The 19,456-nt window shown below is 38.5% G+C and overlaps 1 protein-coding gene and 1 long non-coding RNA gene across 4 annotated transcripts in view; one reads left to right on the forward strand and one right to left on the reverse strand.

The window, feature by feature from the left end:
* The first annotated feature begins 1,778 nt into the window (after positions 1 to 1,778).
* On the forward strand, positions 1,779 to 13,394 carry LOC117801110. The gene is made up of 3 exons (XR_004623522.1): positions 1,779 to 2,012; positions 7,886 to 7,961; positions 13,010 to 13,394. It is a non-coding gene; the product is annotated as an uncharacterized LOC117801110 (long non-coding RNA).
* The window catches only part of PDE1A (phosphodiesterase 1A), a 322,509-nt gene continuing 308,007 nt past the window's right edge, over positions 4,955 to 19,456 (reverse strand). The window contains exons 15-16 of one of the 3 annotated variants that reach the window (XM_034654817.1): positions 11,248 to 11,364; positions 4,955 to 7,243 (exon numbers count right to left, since the gene is read on the reverse strand). In XM_034654817.1, coding sequence (XP_034510708.1) covers positions 11,291 to 11,364 — 74 coding nt within the window. In that variant the 3' untranslated portion in view covers positions 4,955 to 7,243; positions 11,248 to 11,290. Of the gene's footprint in view, positions 7,663 to 7,703; positions 8,259 to 11,247; positions 11,365 to 19,456 lie in introns of those variants that run through there. The other 2 variants (XM_034654816.1, XM_034654818.1) reach the window with 2 other exon arrangements.

Raw genomic sequence — 19,456 nt, forward strand, 5'->3', positions numbered from 1 at the left:
CCGTGGTGGGTTTAAAGACGCTGGTTTCAGTGTTGACCCACTTGGCTTCTAGGTTTCATCTGATTTACCACACTTAGTGGACGCGGCTGTTTAAGGGCAATTTCCTCATTACGAAAGTTCCTCTCCTTTTTTTTGTTTCCTCTAAAGAAAGACCTTTTTGTTTTGCTAATGAAGGTTCTCTGAAACCGGTAGAGTTTGCTGGGGTGTGTGCCTGGAGTTTTCCCTTTGAGAAACAGCTATTGTTGCTTCTAAGTGCACCTGGATGTCTAATAATGTATTTTATTTAGCAAGCCATCCTGGAAGTCTAAAGGTTATTGTTATTTTATCTTTATGCTGATATTTTTCTCCTTAGTATTTCCATTAAACAATTTCCCCTAGAATTGAACGTCTACATGACATGTATCGACATATATATCAATAGAGGTATCTGTCTATAAATACATACGTAATATATGTCTCGATCTCGATCTACTCTATCTCCATCTCTATCTCTCTAGCACGTATGTAACTCTGCCTTTCCTCCAGCAAGGACAGAGATCCTGCGGTTTGACAATGATGCCCTCTCTGCTATAGAAGGGCCAGCCTCCTCCTTACATGGAGAAATCTCCCCATCCTGTGGACTTTTAGGATATTGCTACTGAAGAGAAAGCCGTGCTATGTTCTTGCAGCTATGATCATGAATTAATTTTATAAGAAGAGGATGATTCTTTTAAAGGAGAATCTTGGTAGATTCTTATTTTTACAGCTCATACTATTTCAGCTTAGAAAAAACTATGTCAGTCTTTATTCTCGGCATCTTACATGGGCCATTTCATCATTCTGGTAATTCTGTAAAATAGGAACTTTTACATCTCCATTTCATAGAGTAGAAAATTGAGTCTTGTCCAAGGTCACAGAGACCATGACAAAGTCTGAAATTGAATCGAGGGTCAAATTCAGTCCTTGGATATTTCTTGCCTCAGGTCTTGCACATAAAATTCAACAGGAAATAATGGTATTTGGATTAATATAAAATAATAACATTTATTTATGTTAATTGAGAACCAACAGTTTGTCAGGCACTGTCCAGATTCTTTAAATATTCTTCACTATTATTTGCCATTCTATGAAAGTCTTCATGGTGAGAGGTAAGGAAACATTAAGGCTCACAGCTACCAACCACCGAAAAACACACCGTGAATTGAGTTCATTCCTGCTCCAAACCTTGTATGGTTCCCACTACTAATCATCAAGGCTATAAGAAATCATCCAGGAAATGTGAGCTTTTCTCCTTAGCAAATTTGGTATGATTCGCTACAATTAATACACCTGTGCGCCAGCAGACCCATCTCCCCAAGGGTCGACAAGAAACAGATGGGGAGATCTTAATGTTTCTCTCATAGAATTCAGGTTTGCTTTTAGCAGCTATTAAGTATTAATTAAGAATTAATGCGCTCCCCCCATGTGTCTGCTTTGAGAAAAAAACACAAATGGCTTTTTGGAATTACTTAGATCTAAAATGCTTGAAAAGTCAGTCTCATTTTGATCGAATTAACTAGAGATGTTATCTGAAAAGAATTAACTCAATCATAAACAAGACAAACATAAACTTGTCCTGCCTGCCTTCATTCCTTAATTCGTATTTATTTATTCCGTAAATATTTCCTGAACACCTACCATGCCTAAGGCTTAGTGCTTCCTTACCTTATAATCTGGCAGCAAGTGAACGCCAGGGCGAGCTAGGGTACTCGAGCACGGAGGGGGAAGTCTCACGTTCTTCTGCAGGAGGGTCTGAGGCTCCTGACCAGAGAAATGAGAAGAGGCTTTCTGGGAGCGCTGGCAAAAGTGCAGATCCCCTGGAGGCCGGGGGAGGGGTGGTGGTGGTCGTGAGACAGGTAAAGATGGCAAGGCCCCTTGCAGAAGAGGCATCGCCCGCGAGGGCAGAGAGGAAACCCGGGAACCGAACGGTGAAGTGAATGCGAGCCGCGGCCCAGAGACAGTCTGGGCTTGAGTGCGGGGGCTTTGAGTGCACGGTAAGGAGTGTAGGTTCACCTGTAGGCGGGTGGTTCTCAGAGGGCGATCTCCAGTCCAGCAGCAGGGGCACCGCCCCGCCCTCCCCCTCCCCCGGCCCCACCTCACACCTACCGACCGTGCACGCCTGGGGCTGGGCCTCAGCAATCTGGTTCGACAGCCCCTACAGGTGAGGCGCGTGCCCCGAGGGCTGGAGCCGGTGCTGGGCCAGCGCTCCGGGACCGGGTCAGATGTGTGTGCTGTGCCCGGGCCACTCCCCAGTCCCCAGCGGGGCCGGCAGGCCCTGTGGGAGCCGCGGCCCCGGGAGTGACCGCTGCTGCGGCCAGCAGCCTCATCTCCTGCCCCAGGGTCCCGAGCTCCTTGCATCTGCAAAAAAAGCGCTGTGGAAAGCCCGCAGAGGCCTGCTTTGGTGGGACGCCCCCGCCCCTCAAGCTGAGAAAGACTTCTCCATTTTTAAAGGGTTACAAAAGAAGAAACGGAAGAGGAGGAGGAAGAAAAAAATGATGAGGAAGGAAGAGGAGGAGGAGGAAAGGGGGCACCTGGAGGAGAAACACCCGTGATGGGGCCTGCAGGCGGAAGTGTTGCTGCCGGATCCTCTACGGAAAAAGCTTGTTGACCCCTGGTGTAGACGAGGAGAAACCGTTTCTGTGGAGAAGCTGCAGAAGGTCTCAAGAATGCGCTGATGGAATTTAATTTAGGAACGGTGTATGGAAAAGAAAACGCGAAAGTGGAGCTGAAAGCAGAGAAGCCAAAGATAGAGCACAAGGAAGACAAGATCGCAACAAGGCAATGCTCTTTGAAGAGAAAGAAGTGGGTCTAGCTCTTCTGGATGTGAGAGGATTTAATACGCAGTTGACCCAAGCACCAGGCTGAAGAAAGGCCCTCAACAACTGAAGAACTCACAGGGTCTGCCCCGCTCGGCAGTCTCTCCGGGTTTGGTCTGGAGTCATTTTGAGAGCAGTGCCCTGTTGAAAAAGCATGGACTCTGGAGCCTCCTGTCTAGTGTGGAGAAACGCCCTCATGTTTGAGTACTTAGTAGGTGTTGAGATCTAGCTCCCTAATATTTAGTGATAGGCACCGGAATCACCCAGTTATCTTCTTAAATGCCGATTCCAGTTTAGAAGGTCTGGATGGGGCCTGAGAGTGTTCACTTCCAAGCCATTCTCAGGTGGGTGGCCACACTCGAAGTAGCAAATGTCTAGACTGAACCCCGGTAGCTTATTTGAAAAAACACAACTTTAAGGTCACATATTAAGTATGGAAAATAATTCTTACGTCCACAGAAATCAAGGGCAACTTCTCTGCTATAAAATGTGATTCAATGGTTCCCCAAAGTGCACCAGCCCTGCGGGTGGTCACTGGCCATTCTGCCCACTCGAGTGGCAGTTTTCAAAGACAAGTGTCTGCATATGGCATGAAGGGGAGAAAAGGAAGGTAATGGATATGGTGGGTAGAGAAGACATGACAGACTTCCACAGTGACCGAAGGCAGTCTAGCTTCATGGTTTGGGGACTCACATTCTCTTAGACGTCAAATCCCGGCTCCTCCACTGATCAGCCGTGTGGCCTTACACATTATTTCACCCTCTGCCACAACTCCTCATCCATAGATGGGGATAACAATTCCTCAGAGAGTACTCATAGGGAGTAAAAGAGACAAGGTCAGAAAATACAGTTAATGCCATAGTGAGACTATACTAAACTATAAGAAACACTAAATAATGGTATCTTTAATCATCAGAGATAAAACATGTATCAGCTTGAGATGCAAAGGAAGCTCTCTAAACATCACAAATCTTAAGCAAGTAACCTAGATATTTATTGTTATTAAAGGACAAATGGCCCCAAATAGAGCTTTAAATATACATGGTGGTCCATAAAGATTTGTGTCTTAAATATTTGGGATTCCCTCCAAAGAAAGGACCTGTAGGTAATGTGGGACGGTAGTAGGTGTTTGTTTTTTGACTCTAAAATATATGTTGTCTATGTTGTTTAAGGCTTGTGCTAGAGGGTGGGTAGGCTTTGTAATATTTAGAAAAGCAATGAGAGGACAGAAGGCTTAATATAGCTTCCAAAGGAAGTATGTGTTTTATATCTAAATTGTATTTCAGAATTAAAATATGGCCTTTGAAAGTTTTTTTGCTATTACGTGGAAAGTTATCACGGAATCACACCTGAAGTAAAAAGTTCAGTCAAATGTCATGTATCTGATGAGTAGGTACATGTTTGTATTTTAATGGAGTGCATTGGCGCCGTGGAGCCAGGGTCTGAGAAGTGCCGCAAGTCATGCCAATTACTCTTGATTCAGTTAGTTGAAACTCCCTAGGTCTTCACCTTGATTGGATGCTCTTTGCTCCTCTATTATTCTCATCTGTTACCTTATTCAGCTTGTTTTTCTTACCAAGCTTTCCCTTCCACAGTGTTTCTGCTCCACCCTACGCAGATGCAGTAGAAAGGAAGGGGGTCTTTGGTGCCAGAGAGATCTAGAAGCAAATCCAGTCTGGAGTTCACCACCTGAGACCCGGCCTTATGCTCTTTCTCTGAGACTTGGTTTCCTTGCTCATGTCGATACCCACTTTGCTGGCTTATTGAGGATTAGAGATAAGAGGTGTTAAGTGTTTCCACAGCTGCTGTATAGAGAAAACAGGCAACAAGTATGAGCTTCATTATTATTTGCAAAGGAAGTATCAACTCACATGCATCTACTCTAAGAAGTTTTCTTAGAAGCTCGGGAGATGGAAGCAGTTTTTACCTTCCTTAATACCCAGAGGTGCGTTTTACTTGCACCTGGTTACTTTTATATGTGGCATTTTGGTTATTTATGTGTATGAATTATCTCCACTATAAGAGATGAAATTTATAGAGATAAGATTCAGGTTTCCACCTTCCTCTCTGCAACATGCTTTTAGCCAGGAGTTTGCAAATAATGGGCGGAATAATAAATGTTCAATGAATATTTCTTTAATAGAGCAAAAACCATTTTCTGACAGAACTCCTATCAAAACTGATATCTGATTTTCCCTGATTTCCCCAACTTTTCAATGCCCCATCAAATTGAATTATATCAGACACCAAATGTTTCACAATATTTTCCCTCAAGTATGATTTATTTAACAATCATATGTAATAGGAAATACAGAGAATTACAGCAGAGTAAAAACACAAGAATTGTAGCTTGTCATGTTAAAAATTAAATAAAAGAGCTACTGGTTAAATAAAACGGCATATGAGATTGTTAGATATATGTTGTGTAGCTGAGGATCAAAACGCAAAGCAGGATAAGGGAGATGCAGCAGCCCGGCTCCCCCACCCTCGCTTCAGGGCGGGCTCAGGAAAGGCTGGTGTTTGCAGAAGGGACAGGCACTGGGGACCTCCGCGCTGACTCCAGCCAGTGGGCACTAATTAGTAGCTGTCTTAGAGAGAAGGAAAGAATAAGGGAGATGAAAAGGAGAGTGGAAAGGGGAGGGGAAGGAGGGAACGGAGAGAGGAAGGGAGATGAGGAAGAAATAAAGCGCATCAACAGCGTGACAATTCTTCTGAAGAAGTGGAGCGTGTTTTCTCCACTCCCTCCGGAAATTCAGTCACGGTGCTTTATAAGATAAATAACCTGGAAAATTAGGTGAAAGGCCATATACAGAAACTGATGAATTCATTATATTTCTCTATTTTTTTTTTTTAGTAGCAAAGTCTATAGTCCTAAAGTATCAATAGGAACAAAGCGGATAAGTTTCCTATGACCCTTGAGAAACAATGTTTCAATTTACTTCTCCCTGGAGAGATTCTCTAGCTTTACCGACAGACAACTGGCTCAAATAAGAACAAAAGTAATTACACTTCCCAGATATTCAGATTCTATTTAAAATGCAGAATATTTTCTAGCTGGTAAATAGCTACTTTTAAAAAGACATTGAAAGCAGTAGTTATGATTTCTTCATAAATAGAAATAAAAAGTCCATTGTTAAAAGACAAAAAGTCACCATGATGTACATATCTATAAATCTCCCACCACCACATCATCATAGATCAATTTGTACTGCTTACATTTAAAATATCAATTGTATTATAATGTCTATAGTACAAATCAATTATTTAGCTGAATTCTACACAAGATTCAGGTGAACCAAAAACTACGGACCTTATTCACAGAACATTTAAAAGCATTTTATACATAGTCTATGCACAAATATACCTTAAATTAGAACAATGCATACCTAATATGCATATAGAATATGGCTTACACATTAAAGGAGATCTAAGTTGTGGGTTGTAAAATCCCACCACTCAGACTTAAAAGCCTCTGATTATATCAATTTCTAAAATATTGCTTAGCATTGTGGAACCCAAGAAAAAAGCAGGTGCAACAGAAAACCAATAGGATGGATGGACCCTCCTTCACTTTATTCTTTAATTGATGGCTACTTTTGATTTTTCCCATCCAGTTTCTACCTTTCACAAAGATAGATTCGTCTCAGAATCACGGAAGTGTTTGCACAGTGAAAAGTTACAATCCCTAATTGTGCTTGACCTTTCTTGTCAGCTAATAACAAACAGAAGTTGTTCTTCAGTTTGGAGCAAAGGACAGGCTCTGCACATGCTCGGGTAAAACATGACAAGCAAGCTGGGTCTCCAAGAGTTGCAGTCTGTTTCTGTGTAGTAAAATCATAAAGTCACGCCAAATAAGATTATCTGTACAGAAAAGTGTGGGTTTCCATTTTCATAGATATTTTTCAATACACACACACACTTCTTGTCACTTATCCCTGGGCCTGTAATATATTTTGTTCTGTCCTAATGGGATCAACACCCCAGAAGGCAAATTCCATTCTCAGTTCTAACGTCTGTCTCCAGCCATGGCTGAAGGTTCTTGTTATCCTGGAGCGTAGGTAACGTGTGACTTGCATTGCGATGACGCCCCTGTGGGGTGACGTGCTTTGAAACCACAGGGATGGATGCAAGTTGGTCCGCTGGTTTCAGGGACGGGTTTCGCAGTGGTTTCCCAGCTTGAGAGTTACAATGAAGTGGTCGTCAGGTCACAGAGCCAGGCTAAGCTCTGCCGTTGTCTCAGGACTTCAACCACAGCTTCTGCACAGCCCCACCTCTCATGTTGCTGCCATGTGTTTAAAATAAGGACAAGCTAAATAGCCAGTTCTTCAGAGCTGCAAAAAAATTGTTTTCCACATTTTTGCTTTGCCTTCCTTTTACTTAAGCCTTGACATACTGGTAACTACAAAACTCTGCAGAAAACAATACAAGAAAGTAAATTTTTAGAATGCCTCATCTTTTGCACGTGTGTCGCAAGGTCACCTGTGCTATAACTAGGTTCAGAATGATGAAAATTTTAAACTATCCAACTTTTGTCTTAAAAATTTCTCGGACTTGCTTGAAAAAGCTGCATCAAAACAATCAAAACATTTCCTCCGAGACTGTTTTTTGGAGGAAGGACAATGGCAGGAGCACCGGCCAAAAACTCTGATGGCAATTTTGAATGTATTTGTTTGGCCAGAGTTACTAGCTCAGAATTTATGTTCTTCTTATTATAAGTTCCTTCTAGGAGTCCATTAAAATGGCCTGATGCAGGTGTGTGTTGAAAAAGGAGAACATAATGTTGTAGAAAGTTGAGGATTTAGGATGTTTTAGTCCTGTTCTCATTATCCTGAAATAAAATCCAAATGAAAATGAAGATCAAGTTTTAGTCATATACATGCATCAATTGCAGTGTGATAATTTCACATGGGACTTTATATACCTTGTCAGAAATAAGGGATTTATCAGTATATAATAGATATTGGTTTTCTACCTTCTTAGAATTCCTCTTCTTATTTCTTCTCTTTGTGTGTATGTGCATTTGTGTGTATGTTTGTGTATTTCAATTCCAGTAAAAAATTTGGATTGTTTGAATCAGAGGCCACAAACCCAAGGAGCTATACAAGCCCAGAAGGCAGAATAAATGAGGTAAGTGGGCCTGTGTGAGTGTAAAACCAATGGAGTCACAAGGACTGTAGTGAACTCAAGAGCAGAAGTCCTTTTGAAGATATTCAAAAATAAATTATAAATCAGTGTGTGGAAGTCAACCAAGCAAATGCACAGACTAAATCCAGCCCACAATCCATTAGGCTTTGACCTCTTCTTGGACAGCACACTCAACACTAAAGATCACGCATTGGTAGGCATGGGGAGCACTTCCCTCCCAGTGAGTACTCAGGTCTGATATCAGTTTGCTTTTGGAGCACCAGAAATCTCCGGCATACCCTTCAAGGAAGACAATATAATAAATTATATTCCAGCATCTTTCTAAATAATAAAGCAGCATAGCATTGCACATCCAATTCCGATCTTATTCACTCTAATTGACAAAAACATTTTGAAAAGGTAAGCAAAAAAAAATAGTTCTGTGAACAGAAATCTCTTGGAAATAATAGTGAAGTTATACAACAATGTGAAAAGTAGATTTCAAAGGTTGATTTCTTGCCCTAAGTATAGTGCTGCCCATGGACTGACGAGGTTTCATCACGGTACATGTTGAATTAGACTTCAGTGTTTCCTGAGAAAATATCCCATACTGAGGCCCACACACTAAGAATGAAGCAGGCAATGGCTCTCGGAAAAATGACCAGGCTGCCGTAAAATCTATACTTTCCATGACGGAGGCCAGGGAAAGAATTAGCTAGAGGTCACAAAGGAGGTGCGGTTAATATCTGGGAGCCTTCTGTAGGCAAAATATGACCTTCACATATATTTTGTTTGGTCTACACAGTGTTTCAAAAAACTTTGAGCCAACATTAAAAATGGAAAGATTTTACATAAAAAGAAAAAATCTCTTAGCCAATGGAAACACCTGGGAACACTGGTCCCTAATTTGTACATGGTGAAAATATGTTGGAGGCAAAGACTGGCTGGCTGCTGCCTTCAGGTCAGGTGCACTGTGTCCTCTCTGTTTCCATGGCTGACCACTGCTCTTGTCTCCTGGACACTGGGCCTGAGAATCCTGTTGGTTTTCTACGTCTCTTATTTAAGAGACCTGCTTGTTTCTTGAAGGCGTATACATATCACCTACTAAAGGCCATGATTTCTGGAAGACTGTGCACTGAAGGCAGAGCTTTCTCAAATTGAGAAGAAAGCTACAGGACTTGGTTAGTGCTGATGGAAAAAAAGGTGTCTAACAGCCTGCTTGAGTTTGATCACCACTGCTTGAGTGGGTCTCAAATCCTTCCAGCTTCGGGGTGTTTTTAGTGGAAAAAAAGAAAAAAGAGACTTCATTAACTGCCAGTTGAATCCCATTGACACTTTTTACTGATGAGATGCCAGAATTTTATAGATGTATATATTTTTTGCCTTAGACATCTTTATAGATCGGACAGTCATTTTTACAAATGTACTGGTGAGCTGTGTTCCCTGCACATAATTTTGGAAAATATTCAGAAGTATTCCAGTTCCGTATCACAAATGCATAAGAAATGCTGATTGTAGACTTTTTTCTTTTGAAGCTACATAGTGTGCACTGGATTGACAACATCCAGTAGGAGAGATTCTTGCTTAATTTTGATTAACTCTGTGTTCTAATGGTATTTATTTGACCAAAAAACCAAAACAAAACCAACACAAAACAAAACAAAAAAACCAAAACCTTTTTGTACTTAAAACATCTATAAGTACTCCACTGAATTTAGTTTTCCCTAAAATATACTTTGAGGGTCCATTATATATCGTCAGAACCTAAGCACTCTTTTGAAACAGCCATGAGCTCCAAAGGAAATAAATTTATAGTGTGGATGGAGGGTATGAAGAGAAATTGCTATAGCTAATATGGGACAATATATTAAAATTGTTAAACATAGACATACATGGGTTTTAATTGCCAAACAGCCACTCTGTTGGCTTGATTTCATATGTAAAATTGGAGCCACAATCACCAACTCTGAAATTGTTAAGAGGACTACGTGAGATTAATGTATGTAAGGTGCCCACCACAGCGCCTGGCACTTGATAGTTGCTATTAATGAAACTACTATTATCAGTAAAAGACAGTCTTAAAACCAACTCAAGAATACTGAGAGATGTATCATCTTAAAAGCTAATCACAGTTTAACTCTTTTGTGTCTAAAGCAATATGTGAGGAGCTACCAATAACACCTCAAAGACTTGGTATATGGTCCCCCTCCGCATTTTCTCTTGCCCCCACCATCATCCCCAAAGCAGGACTCATTATAACATGTGAGCTTTATGTCTTTCTTTTTTTTATATATATATATTTTATTATTATATTATGTTAGTCATCATACAGTACATCCCCGGATTCCGATGCAAAGTTCGATGCTTCATTAGTTGTGTATAACACCCAGTGCACCATGCAATACGTGCCCTCCTTACTACCCATCACCAGTCTATCCCTAATTCCCCCACCCCCTCCCCTCTGAAGTCTTCAGTTTGCTTCTCATAGTCCATAGTCTCTCATGTTTCATTCCCCCTTCTGATTACCCCCCCTTTCTTTATCCCTTTCTTCCCCTACTGATCATCCTAGTTCTTATGTTCCATAGATGAGAGAAACCATATGATAATTGTCTTTCTCTGCTTGACTTATTTCACTTAGCATTATCTCCTCCAGTGCCGTCCATGTTGCAGCATATGTCTTACTTTTTAAGGAGACACTAAGACCTCTCCACTATAAATACACATCCTTCCCTTCTAGCAGCTCACTCTTCCCCCCTACGCCCAAGAGAAATGTTCTCAACTATAGTGTACAGAAATACCACCGACAGGATTATTAAAAATTCAGAATTCCAAGTCCTCATTTCCAGAGTTAATAATCTGGTAGATCGAAGATAGGCCCTAGAAGGTGAATTTTTAAAAAGAGAACCACTGATGCAAACAAATGTCTATAGATTTTAGCAAACACTGATGTTTGTTTTGTAATATGTACTTGCTTTGTTATTACCACCTGGTGTAAACACTCATATTTCCTATTTGAAGGAGAAAGAGAGATCAGGATTAAACCTCTCCACACCCTACAGATTATTATTTTTAAAGGACTAAAATGTCTCACTAAGTATATTTTTTATTGATGAGCAAATTAAGCTCTTTGAAAAAGTAAATATTCAAGATTTTGCATCAGAAAAGAGGAGAGATTTTTTTCTTAAAAAGATTCCGGGAGGACGTTGAAATGAGATAACTTTGTCTCTAATGATATTCTACAAACCATTCATTTCAGAAATTAGGTTTCTTGTCTAAAAAATAGAATTACCTCTCATGTTTAAACTGACAGAAGCCTTTAAGGTATTTCAAACCTATGAATGTGTATCCGCATGTTTTTCTTCAGTGTTTACTAGCTCTTCTGAGTTCTTATGAAGATCCGGTTCACCTACAACACAAGCAAACAAGTAAACAAAAACAAAATAAGCCTGTGGGAGAAAACCTGATAAAGTCAGGAGTCTGAAACAATTCAGTCACATGTTTTACAATGGATTTTGTCACACATTTCTCCAAAGATACAAAATGCTTTCTTTTCAGGCTGTGGATTTATAGAGTACAGCAAGGCATCCTCTGTGGTTGTACAACGTTGTGAAGGTGCAATTTAATCTGGTAACACAGAAATGTAATAGATGAGATGTGTTTAAACATCTGTTACATCAAACATAAAAATTATGCATGCTTTTCTTGAATTTTTGGGGGAAGGATGGGACAGAGGGTCAGGGAGAGAGAGAATCTTAAGCAGGCTCCAAGCCTAGCGCCAGCCCGAGGCAGGGCTCAATCTCATGACCCTGAGATCATGACCTGAGCAGAATCAAGAGTCAGATGCTTAACTGACTGAGCCACCCAGATGCCCCTTTCCTGAATTTTTTTAAACAAATTGTTTTAAACAAATGCTCTAATGATCAGTGTCTTTACCACACACCCTTTAGTTGCTATGAATTTAACAAATGACTATAAGAGAATAGTAATATTTAAGATAAGACATAATCTGCCAAAACATACTAATGGAATTTATAATCCAAGAATCCCTCATCTTCTATATAAACCATGAAGAAAAACAAATTAACGTGGAAAATGTGCCAACATTTCTAGAAAGTTTGCAGAGAATCTATCAAGAATAAAAATATAAAGCAAAGTGTACAGATAAAAGAGTCTTATGTGAAAAAGAAAGTAAACAAAATTAGCAGAAATTAATTTTTGAGTAAAAAATACTTTGATATTTCAGGAAATACTCAAATATAATGACATGTTCTTTCTGCTTGAACTTTGATCAAAAATTACTAACAGTTAAGGAGCATCTGAGTGGCGCAGTCAGTTAAGTGTCTTACTCTTGATTTCTGCTCAGGTCGTGATCTCAGGGTCATGATTTCAGGGTCGTGAGATCGAGCCCCAAGTGGACTGGGCACTCAGCAAGAAGTCTGCCTAAGATTCTCTCTCCCTCTGCCCCTCCCTGCCCCGACTCATGCACTCTTTCTCTCTCCCTTCCTCTCAAAAATAAAAAAATATATATATATACATATATATATATACACACATACATATATATATATATATATATATATGTTCTGTTACTTAGGACTAGATGGAGTGGAACAGAGTGAGAAGAATAGACTGAACTAAAAGAGGAATATAAGTAATTCACTGGTTCTTAAAATTTTTGAGAGAAACTTTTACAGGGCATAACACTAAGGATAAAGAACTCAACCAGTAACAAGAGTGGATGAGGAACAAAATCATCAAGTGGTAATAATACAGCAATTTCAATTTAAAATTCTTGTTAAAATTAGTCTATATGTATTCTAACATGAATATATTGTTATATATTGGTTTATTAAATCAATAATGAGTAATGAGTGATCTGAGTAAGAAAGAATATAAATTAATGCATAAGAATGACAAATTTGTTATTAATAATAATATTAACAGCAACAGCAAAAACAGTATATAACATTTAGAGAATACTTACTTATACTATGCTAAGTGCTTCACATATTTTTATCATTTAATCCTCCCAACAATTTTTATTGCCCAAGGTCACATATCATCTAAGGTACAGAGATGGACCTTCAACCCCCGAGCCCTGTACGTCATAACTAAACCAGAGTTTGGTCCACAGTGCTAACTCCCTGACCCGAAGAGGCAAGTTTCCATTGGATTTGAAAGACTGAAACCATTCCTTGTTGCTTGGAGAGATACAATTGCAAAGTTTCAAGGTGAGAAGCGTAGAGTAAACATGACATTTTTCATCTTCCTGCTCGGACAAGTTACTAGGATTCAAAATTCAGTTCTTCAGAGAAGAATGAGTAGTTTGATAGTAAGAACTGGGAGAAGCATTTTCTAAGAAATAAAACTCTTTTTACTGCCACTCTGTGTAGTAAAACCTACAGTAGGTTATAGGCTAAGAAGGATTCAGATACCAAGGTCACGCAAATCCTACACTCAGAGGGATTTCAAAGCAAAAGCCTACAAGAAGGAAGAAAACGTTGTCTTTTTAATACCATGGAGGAGAAACAATAGAGATTTGTGACTTCAGGAGTAAACTGTTCAATTTAAAATTCAGCATAAATATGTAACTGGGGTGAGTATCCATGCTTAAAAAATCAGCTGTAAATTAGTGAAAATCCTGTTACCATTTTTGTGTCAATGATTTCTGACTATCCCCCCTGAAACACCACAACCAACCACCCAGTGTAGACATTAGGGATTTCAAATGGCACTGTTTTCCTTGCATACTCATCTACAAGAGCAATGATTGTTTCTAATCTGGAGACTGCAAATGTCACAAGTTTCCTAAGTTTTAGTGTTTATGATCAGATTCTTCAGTGGAGAGAAGACTTTTTTTTTTTTTTTTTTTTTTTTTTTTTTGGTATGAGTTTCCATCTACAGAAGAAAGAGTCAGGAGAGTATGTCCCCTTTGATTTTGTTCTTCATTTTCCCCATGGAGACAAAAACTACTTACAATCTTCATCAAGCTGAACACATGATTTTTTAGCAAGTAGGTACTGGCTACAGAAAGCAGATTTGGCAAATACTGGTGGTATGCAAAATCCAAAATTCTAGGAGTCTTCAGATGTTCCTAATAATAGACTGTAAGTATTGTTTGATAAATTTATAGACCAGTAGAATTGGGGAAAACTAAACCCCAACAAATAATTGTTTCTTCCATCTTATTTAGCTTTAAGTCACAACTCTCAAAGGGCTCAGTTGGTAGCTATCTTGATTAAAGTTCAAAAATTAGCCAAAATAGAATTTAGTTTCACATATCCAGCTATCCTTTAACCTGGGATGAGAAGGGCTCGTATTGTTTAAAAATGCCTTCCATGCTATTTTTTTCCCCTCTCCTCTGTACATCCTCCTATCTGTCTTAGGCTGGCTGTGAGGAGAGGCTATTCAAAGGGATGTGTGCAGTGTCTCATCTACTTAGAGTTTTTAAAAGTTGTAGCGGAATAAATTGCTTCTTTTTGTCATAATGCAAGTTGTTCCTATTATAGTACACTTATAAATTGTAAATCCATGCTTTAAAATAAAAGCACTTTAAGCAATTAGTCACACAGCACTTTATTGATCTACAGCATTCAGCCAGGATTGTGGGGAATGGTGCGATATCCAATCTCTCAAGACTCATATAAGAGGACGACTTTCATGATGGAGGTGAATTTATTTAAAATAAGTCAGGGGGCTCTATTAGTTCTACATTACTAACATCAAAACTATCATCTTATTATTGTTGAACATCTTATTTGAAGAGATTTCTATGTCTTACCAGTCTCTGGGTTTTCTTTAATCAGCAGACGTGCTCAGCATATTTTAAAGAAGCCTAGCCCAAGATGGAAGGGTGATATGGGAACACAGGACCCTTCTGAAAGAACCCCATGTTCAGAGTGATGAGCTGATATTATTGAGTGGGTCTTTGTGCAGAATACCTCTTTACCTCCACAAAAGTGTCCTGATACAAATCAAAATTAGTCAAGACTTCCAACATCACTCTACCAGTTGTCTTGCTAAAGGATGCCCCTATATTGGGTTTCAAAGAGGTTCTGGAAACAAAGTTTCAACACCAGATTCTTGAAGATTTTCACCATTTCTTCTTGAAGGCTTATGAATTAAATCCTACCTGAAGAGATCCCTTGGATGATTTTTATTTACCTTCATGTTTTCATAATTTCTTCATAGAAATTAATATATGAAAGAAACATCAAAGATTTCAAAATGGCTACAGAATGCCATTTAGAAATTTGAAAACATAAAGATGCTGGCATAGCCATACCAGTTGAACCAGGTCAACCAAGGAATTTGTAGCTTTTGTGGTGAGTGATGCCAACTGTGCAATCTGCACACATGGGTTCCTTTTCTCTCAAGGGGCCAGGCAGATTTCCAGCAAGTAGACTGAAATCTCCAAGTTTTTTGGTCAAACTAGACTGCCACCCTGCATCAGGTTTTACTTAAGGATGTTTACTGATCAGGAAAATTTAACGCTTGTATGAACTGGTTTTTGCTTCTGGAAAAAAAAAAAAAAGGTACTTATTTAAAAAATCTTGAGACAATATTATTAAAAAGTTGTGAAAAACTAAATTGTATTTAGCATTTATAATTATCCATGTTTGTAGGAATTATTGTGAAAAATTATGCAGTTAAATATAATTGATTTTTTTTTTTTTTTTTTTTTTTTAGATTCTATTTATTTGTTTGTCAGAGAGACAGAGAGAGAGAGCACAAGCAGGGGGAGCTGCGGGCCGAGGGAGAAGCAGGCTCCTTGCTGAGGAAGGAGCCCCATGTGGGACTCGATCCCAGGGCCCTGGGACCATGACCTGAGCTGAAGGCAGACGCTTAACTGACTGAGCCACCCAGGCATCCCAATTGATTTTTTTTGTCTTAATTTTCAATATATTTTACTTTTGCTCCAAAACCTTTTGTGATTTTTGTATTCATCAGCAGTGGTCTTGAAATGATTTTTTTTCCTAATTCAATTTATTTTTTTCACCATTTGATTTGTTGCCTAAAACACCTGAATTCTCAGGGAGCTCAATTCTAGTTGATTTCAAATAGAGTAGACACCCTTAGAATCTAATAAGAGGCATCTTGCAGGATATTAATATTGTCTACCAACAGATAGTATACTAGTATTAGGATGTAGGACCATACTAGGTATCTGCGACTTATTTTAAAAATAAAAATATAATCATACTTTCTATTCTTTTGTCTTTTTCCTAGTAATATATTTTAATAATCCTAACAAAATATTGAATTCTTTGTAGAAATACAGCTAGAGGACCAGTGTTCTTATGTAGGTTATGACATGACTTTTAGGTACAATTGCATTCTATCATTCCTTAATCTACTGACAAAGCATCAAGAAAATCATTAAGCTTCTCTTCTTTTGTGTGTATCTCATAAGTTATAGTCATGCCCAATATAATCCTCGTTTTTATAATTTAATATAAATATCATAAGTAATTTCTTTAACTCATAAGCATTTAGTAAACTCATAAATATTGTAGTAAAGTATAGGAGGACATTTTTGGCTGGCTATGGGTTTCAGAGCAATTCTTAACTCATTGGAAGTTAAGTTTCTTCCCTTTACTATTTATAAGCCTTTATATCGACTAAATCTTTAGTTTAGGAGGGTTATAGAAATATGTTTTTAAAGAAAAGAATATTGTACACTGAAAAAATATACTGAAACATAGATACTAAAAATTTTACCACAGGAATTAATTGTATTTATTCGTTGGAATATAAATGTAGGATACACTGTGTATGAATCAATATATGTCATAAGTTCTGAGTGATCCAACTAAAATAATGGTAAAGATAGAATGAGATAAAATTGTTAAGTGTAACAATGAAATAGTGCTCGAGAAAGAAAAAAAGTGATTTGTAATACTCAATAAGGACCATCTGTCAGAGTGCCCTTGACCAAATAGAAAGAACAAGAGGCATGCCTTGGATAGACAGGATCAGGGGAGCCTTCTGGGAATAACTTCATATATCTGAATACATCCAACTACGGATACAATCTCAAAAGATAAATCAGCTTTATTTCCAAAGTGAGTAAGGAGCACATCTTACTACTTGTGTTCCTACCAGCACAGATCTCTGCTCATCCTTATCCCAGCACCCATGGGGAAACCGTTTCTTCATCACTGAGCCAGCCCATAATCACTAGGGAATGCAGCCCTGCTCCTTCTGCCTTCCTTCCAACTTTTATTGTTCATGTAAATAAAAGTGGAGAGTTCACACACTCAAACAATATCACTTAAAATGCCCCTAAACTCTTTTTTTTTAAGACTTTATTTAGAGAGAGAGAGAGCAAGTGAGAGGGGGAGGATCAAAGGGTTAGGGAGAGGGACAAGCAGACTGCGCCCAGCACAGAGCCCTACAGAGGCTCGATCTCAGGACCCCGATATCACAACCTGAGCCAAAACCAAGAGTCAGACACTTAACCAACTGAGCCACCCAAGCACCCCAAAATACCCCTAAATTCTGCTGCTGTTTGAGTTCCTCCTCAACGAACAGTTTGGGCAAGACTTGTGTAAGAAAATTTAGAAAATGTAAATAAACTAGCCTGTCACAATTAATTTCTAGCAGATGATCTAGAAACTATCCAGCTAACTGGCTTTGCATTTAGACAAACTAGGCACAAATCCCAGCCTTTTCAAAGACTAATTATATGGATTTCGACAATTTAAATTCTCTGAGCTACAGTTTTATCAGACTATCATTCCTACCTTGTGAGGTTGCTGTAATAAATATTTGTGTAAATGATCCATGGGAAGATATATAAATGATGTAAAATGTCACTCCCAAAGTCATAATTTTCAACTTTTTAAAATAAAAATGTCTATGGGATATAACACACACGTTTGAAAGTTCATGGGATCAGTTGTGTTCAGATTAAACAGAAGTAGATTTGATGAAGCAATTATGCTGCTCTCCGAGGTAAATTTTCAGAAAAAGCTGTTTTCTCTTTCTGGATTTACTACTACCACGATGCTGTTTTCTGTGTATGATATTAAATTGTGAAAAGGAATGAGGAAGATTCAATTGTAATATGTTTGCAAAGCTGTGATTTGGGTAACTAACTCACTCCCGCAGGCCTCAGTTTTCACATGGGTAAAATGGGGATTGTACCTACATCATAGGGCTGTTTAGCTGATTAAATAGGATAGAGACCATGACAGACTCAGTATCTTGCCAGGCAAGTAAATGTGTACTTAGTAGATAGAAAAGGATTCTGCATTCTATTTAGCATTAATACCAACATGATTACAAAAATCGCTTTCATACATATTGTAACATACAATACTGCATTTTAAGATATTTCAAATACAAATAAACAATACATAAGGTTTAACTAGTGAACCTTTCACAGTCTATTAAAATGTCATGTTAATCATAATGTAAATTTGATCTTTTAAAAATTTTAATACTTTCCCATCAGTTTTAAATATTTCCTTTATTTCTGGTGGGAAAATCTTTTAGTTTTGTGTTTTAGTTTTTCAAGCAATGATACAAGACCTATTTTTAAAAACTTGCTGTTTACTGTTGAGAAAATCTACAAAGTTTCTTAGAAAAATATGATTTTAAATAAATCAGTTTGAAAAATATTATTATATATTTAATACATTTCAAATAAATTATAAAATGTGAAAAAATAAGAAAATATCTAACTTATTAGTAACTTGTATGATGATTTTCTGATTACAAAGATAGGCCATAGCTATAGTGATGAAGTTTTTAAAAAAAATGTCCTGATGGTGATAGGAAATAAAGCTTTTCATAGGGATTCTAAAGAAGTTGAAAATACTAACCAACTCATGATCATCCCAGACACACCTAGGCATGAGTGAACTATAGATGTCATTTTAGACCAATAATCAGGCTTTTGTTTTGTTGAATGGGTTGAATTTGAGGCCAGAACTAAATTGTTCTGTACAACTGGGGGATTTTAGTGGCCAAGAGGGTAAAGAGAGGAGTTGAGGTCATGAATCCAGAGGAATATAAGACTAAAAGGTTTTGGAGAAAGAACAAAGGTGAGTGGTGACAAAGACATTTACCTTATGCTCAGAGGAATATCATTAAGATAACAAAACTTCCAATGTCTTTGGAATTTGGAATTATTGGGGGACTATGACAAAGTCTTGAACCTAGGCTAGTGTTAGCAGTGTGCCACCCCGAAATTCTGGTTACAAATTCTGGTTACACTTGCCAGAGAAGGGTAGCACCAGAAAGAGGGAACTGTCTCAGAGAGCTGGTCCCTACTTCCTGCCTGTGGCTTCGATCTTATTTTGTCCCCATCACCTCTGCTCAACAGTGCAACATCCAATCTACTACTTTCTTCCCCACCATCATTTTCTCTACTCCCCAAATTTCCACTGTCCCACTGTTGACCCCAGAGTTTTCAGAGGCTACAAAACTCTGGTGAACTCTTGCAGTGATTGCTCATATTTGCACAAAGTAAAATTAGAGCAAGTGAATAG

The sequence above is a fragment of the Ailuropoda melanoleuca genome, chromosome 2 (genome assembly GCF_002007445.2).
Source record: "Ailuropoda melanoleuca isolate Jingjing chromosome 2, ASM200744v2, whole genome shotgun sequence".
In the NCBI taxonomy this organism is placed as follows: domain Eukaryota; kingdom Metazoa; phylum Chordata; class Mammalia; order Carnivora; family Ursidae; genus Ailuropoda; species Ailuropoda melanoleuca.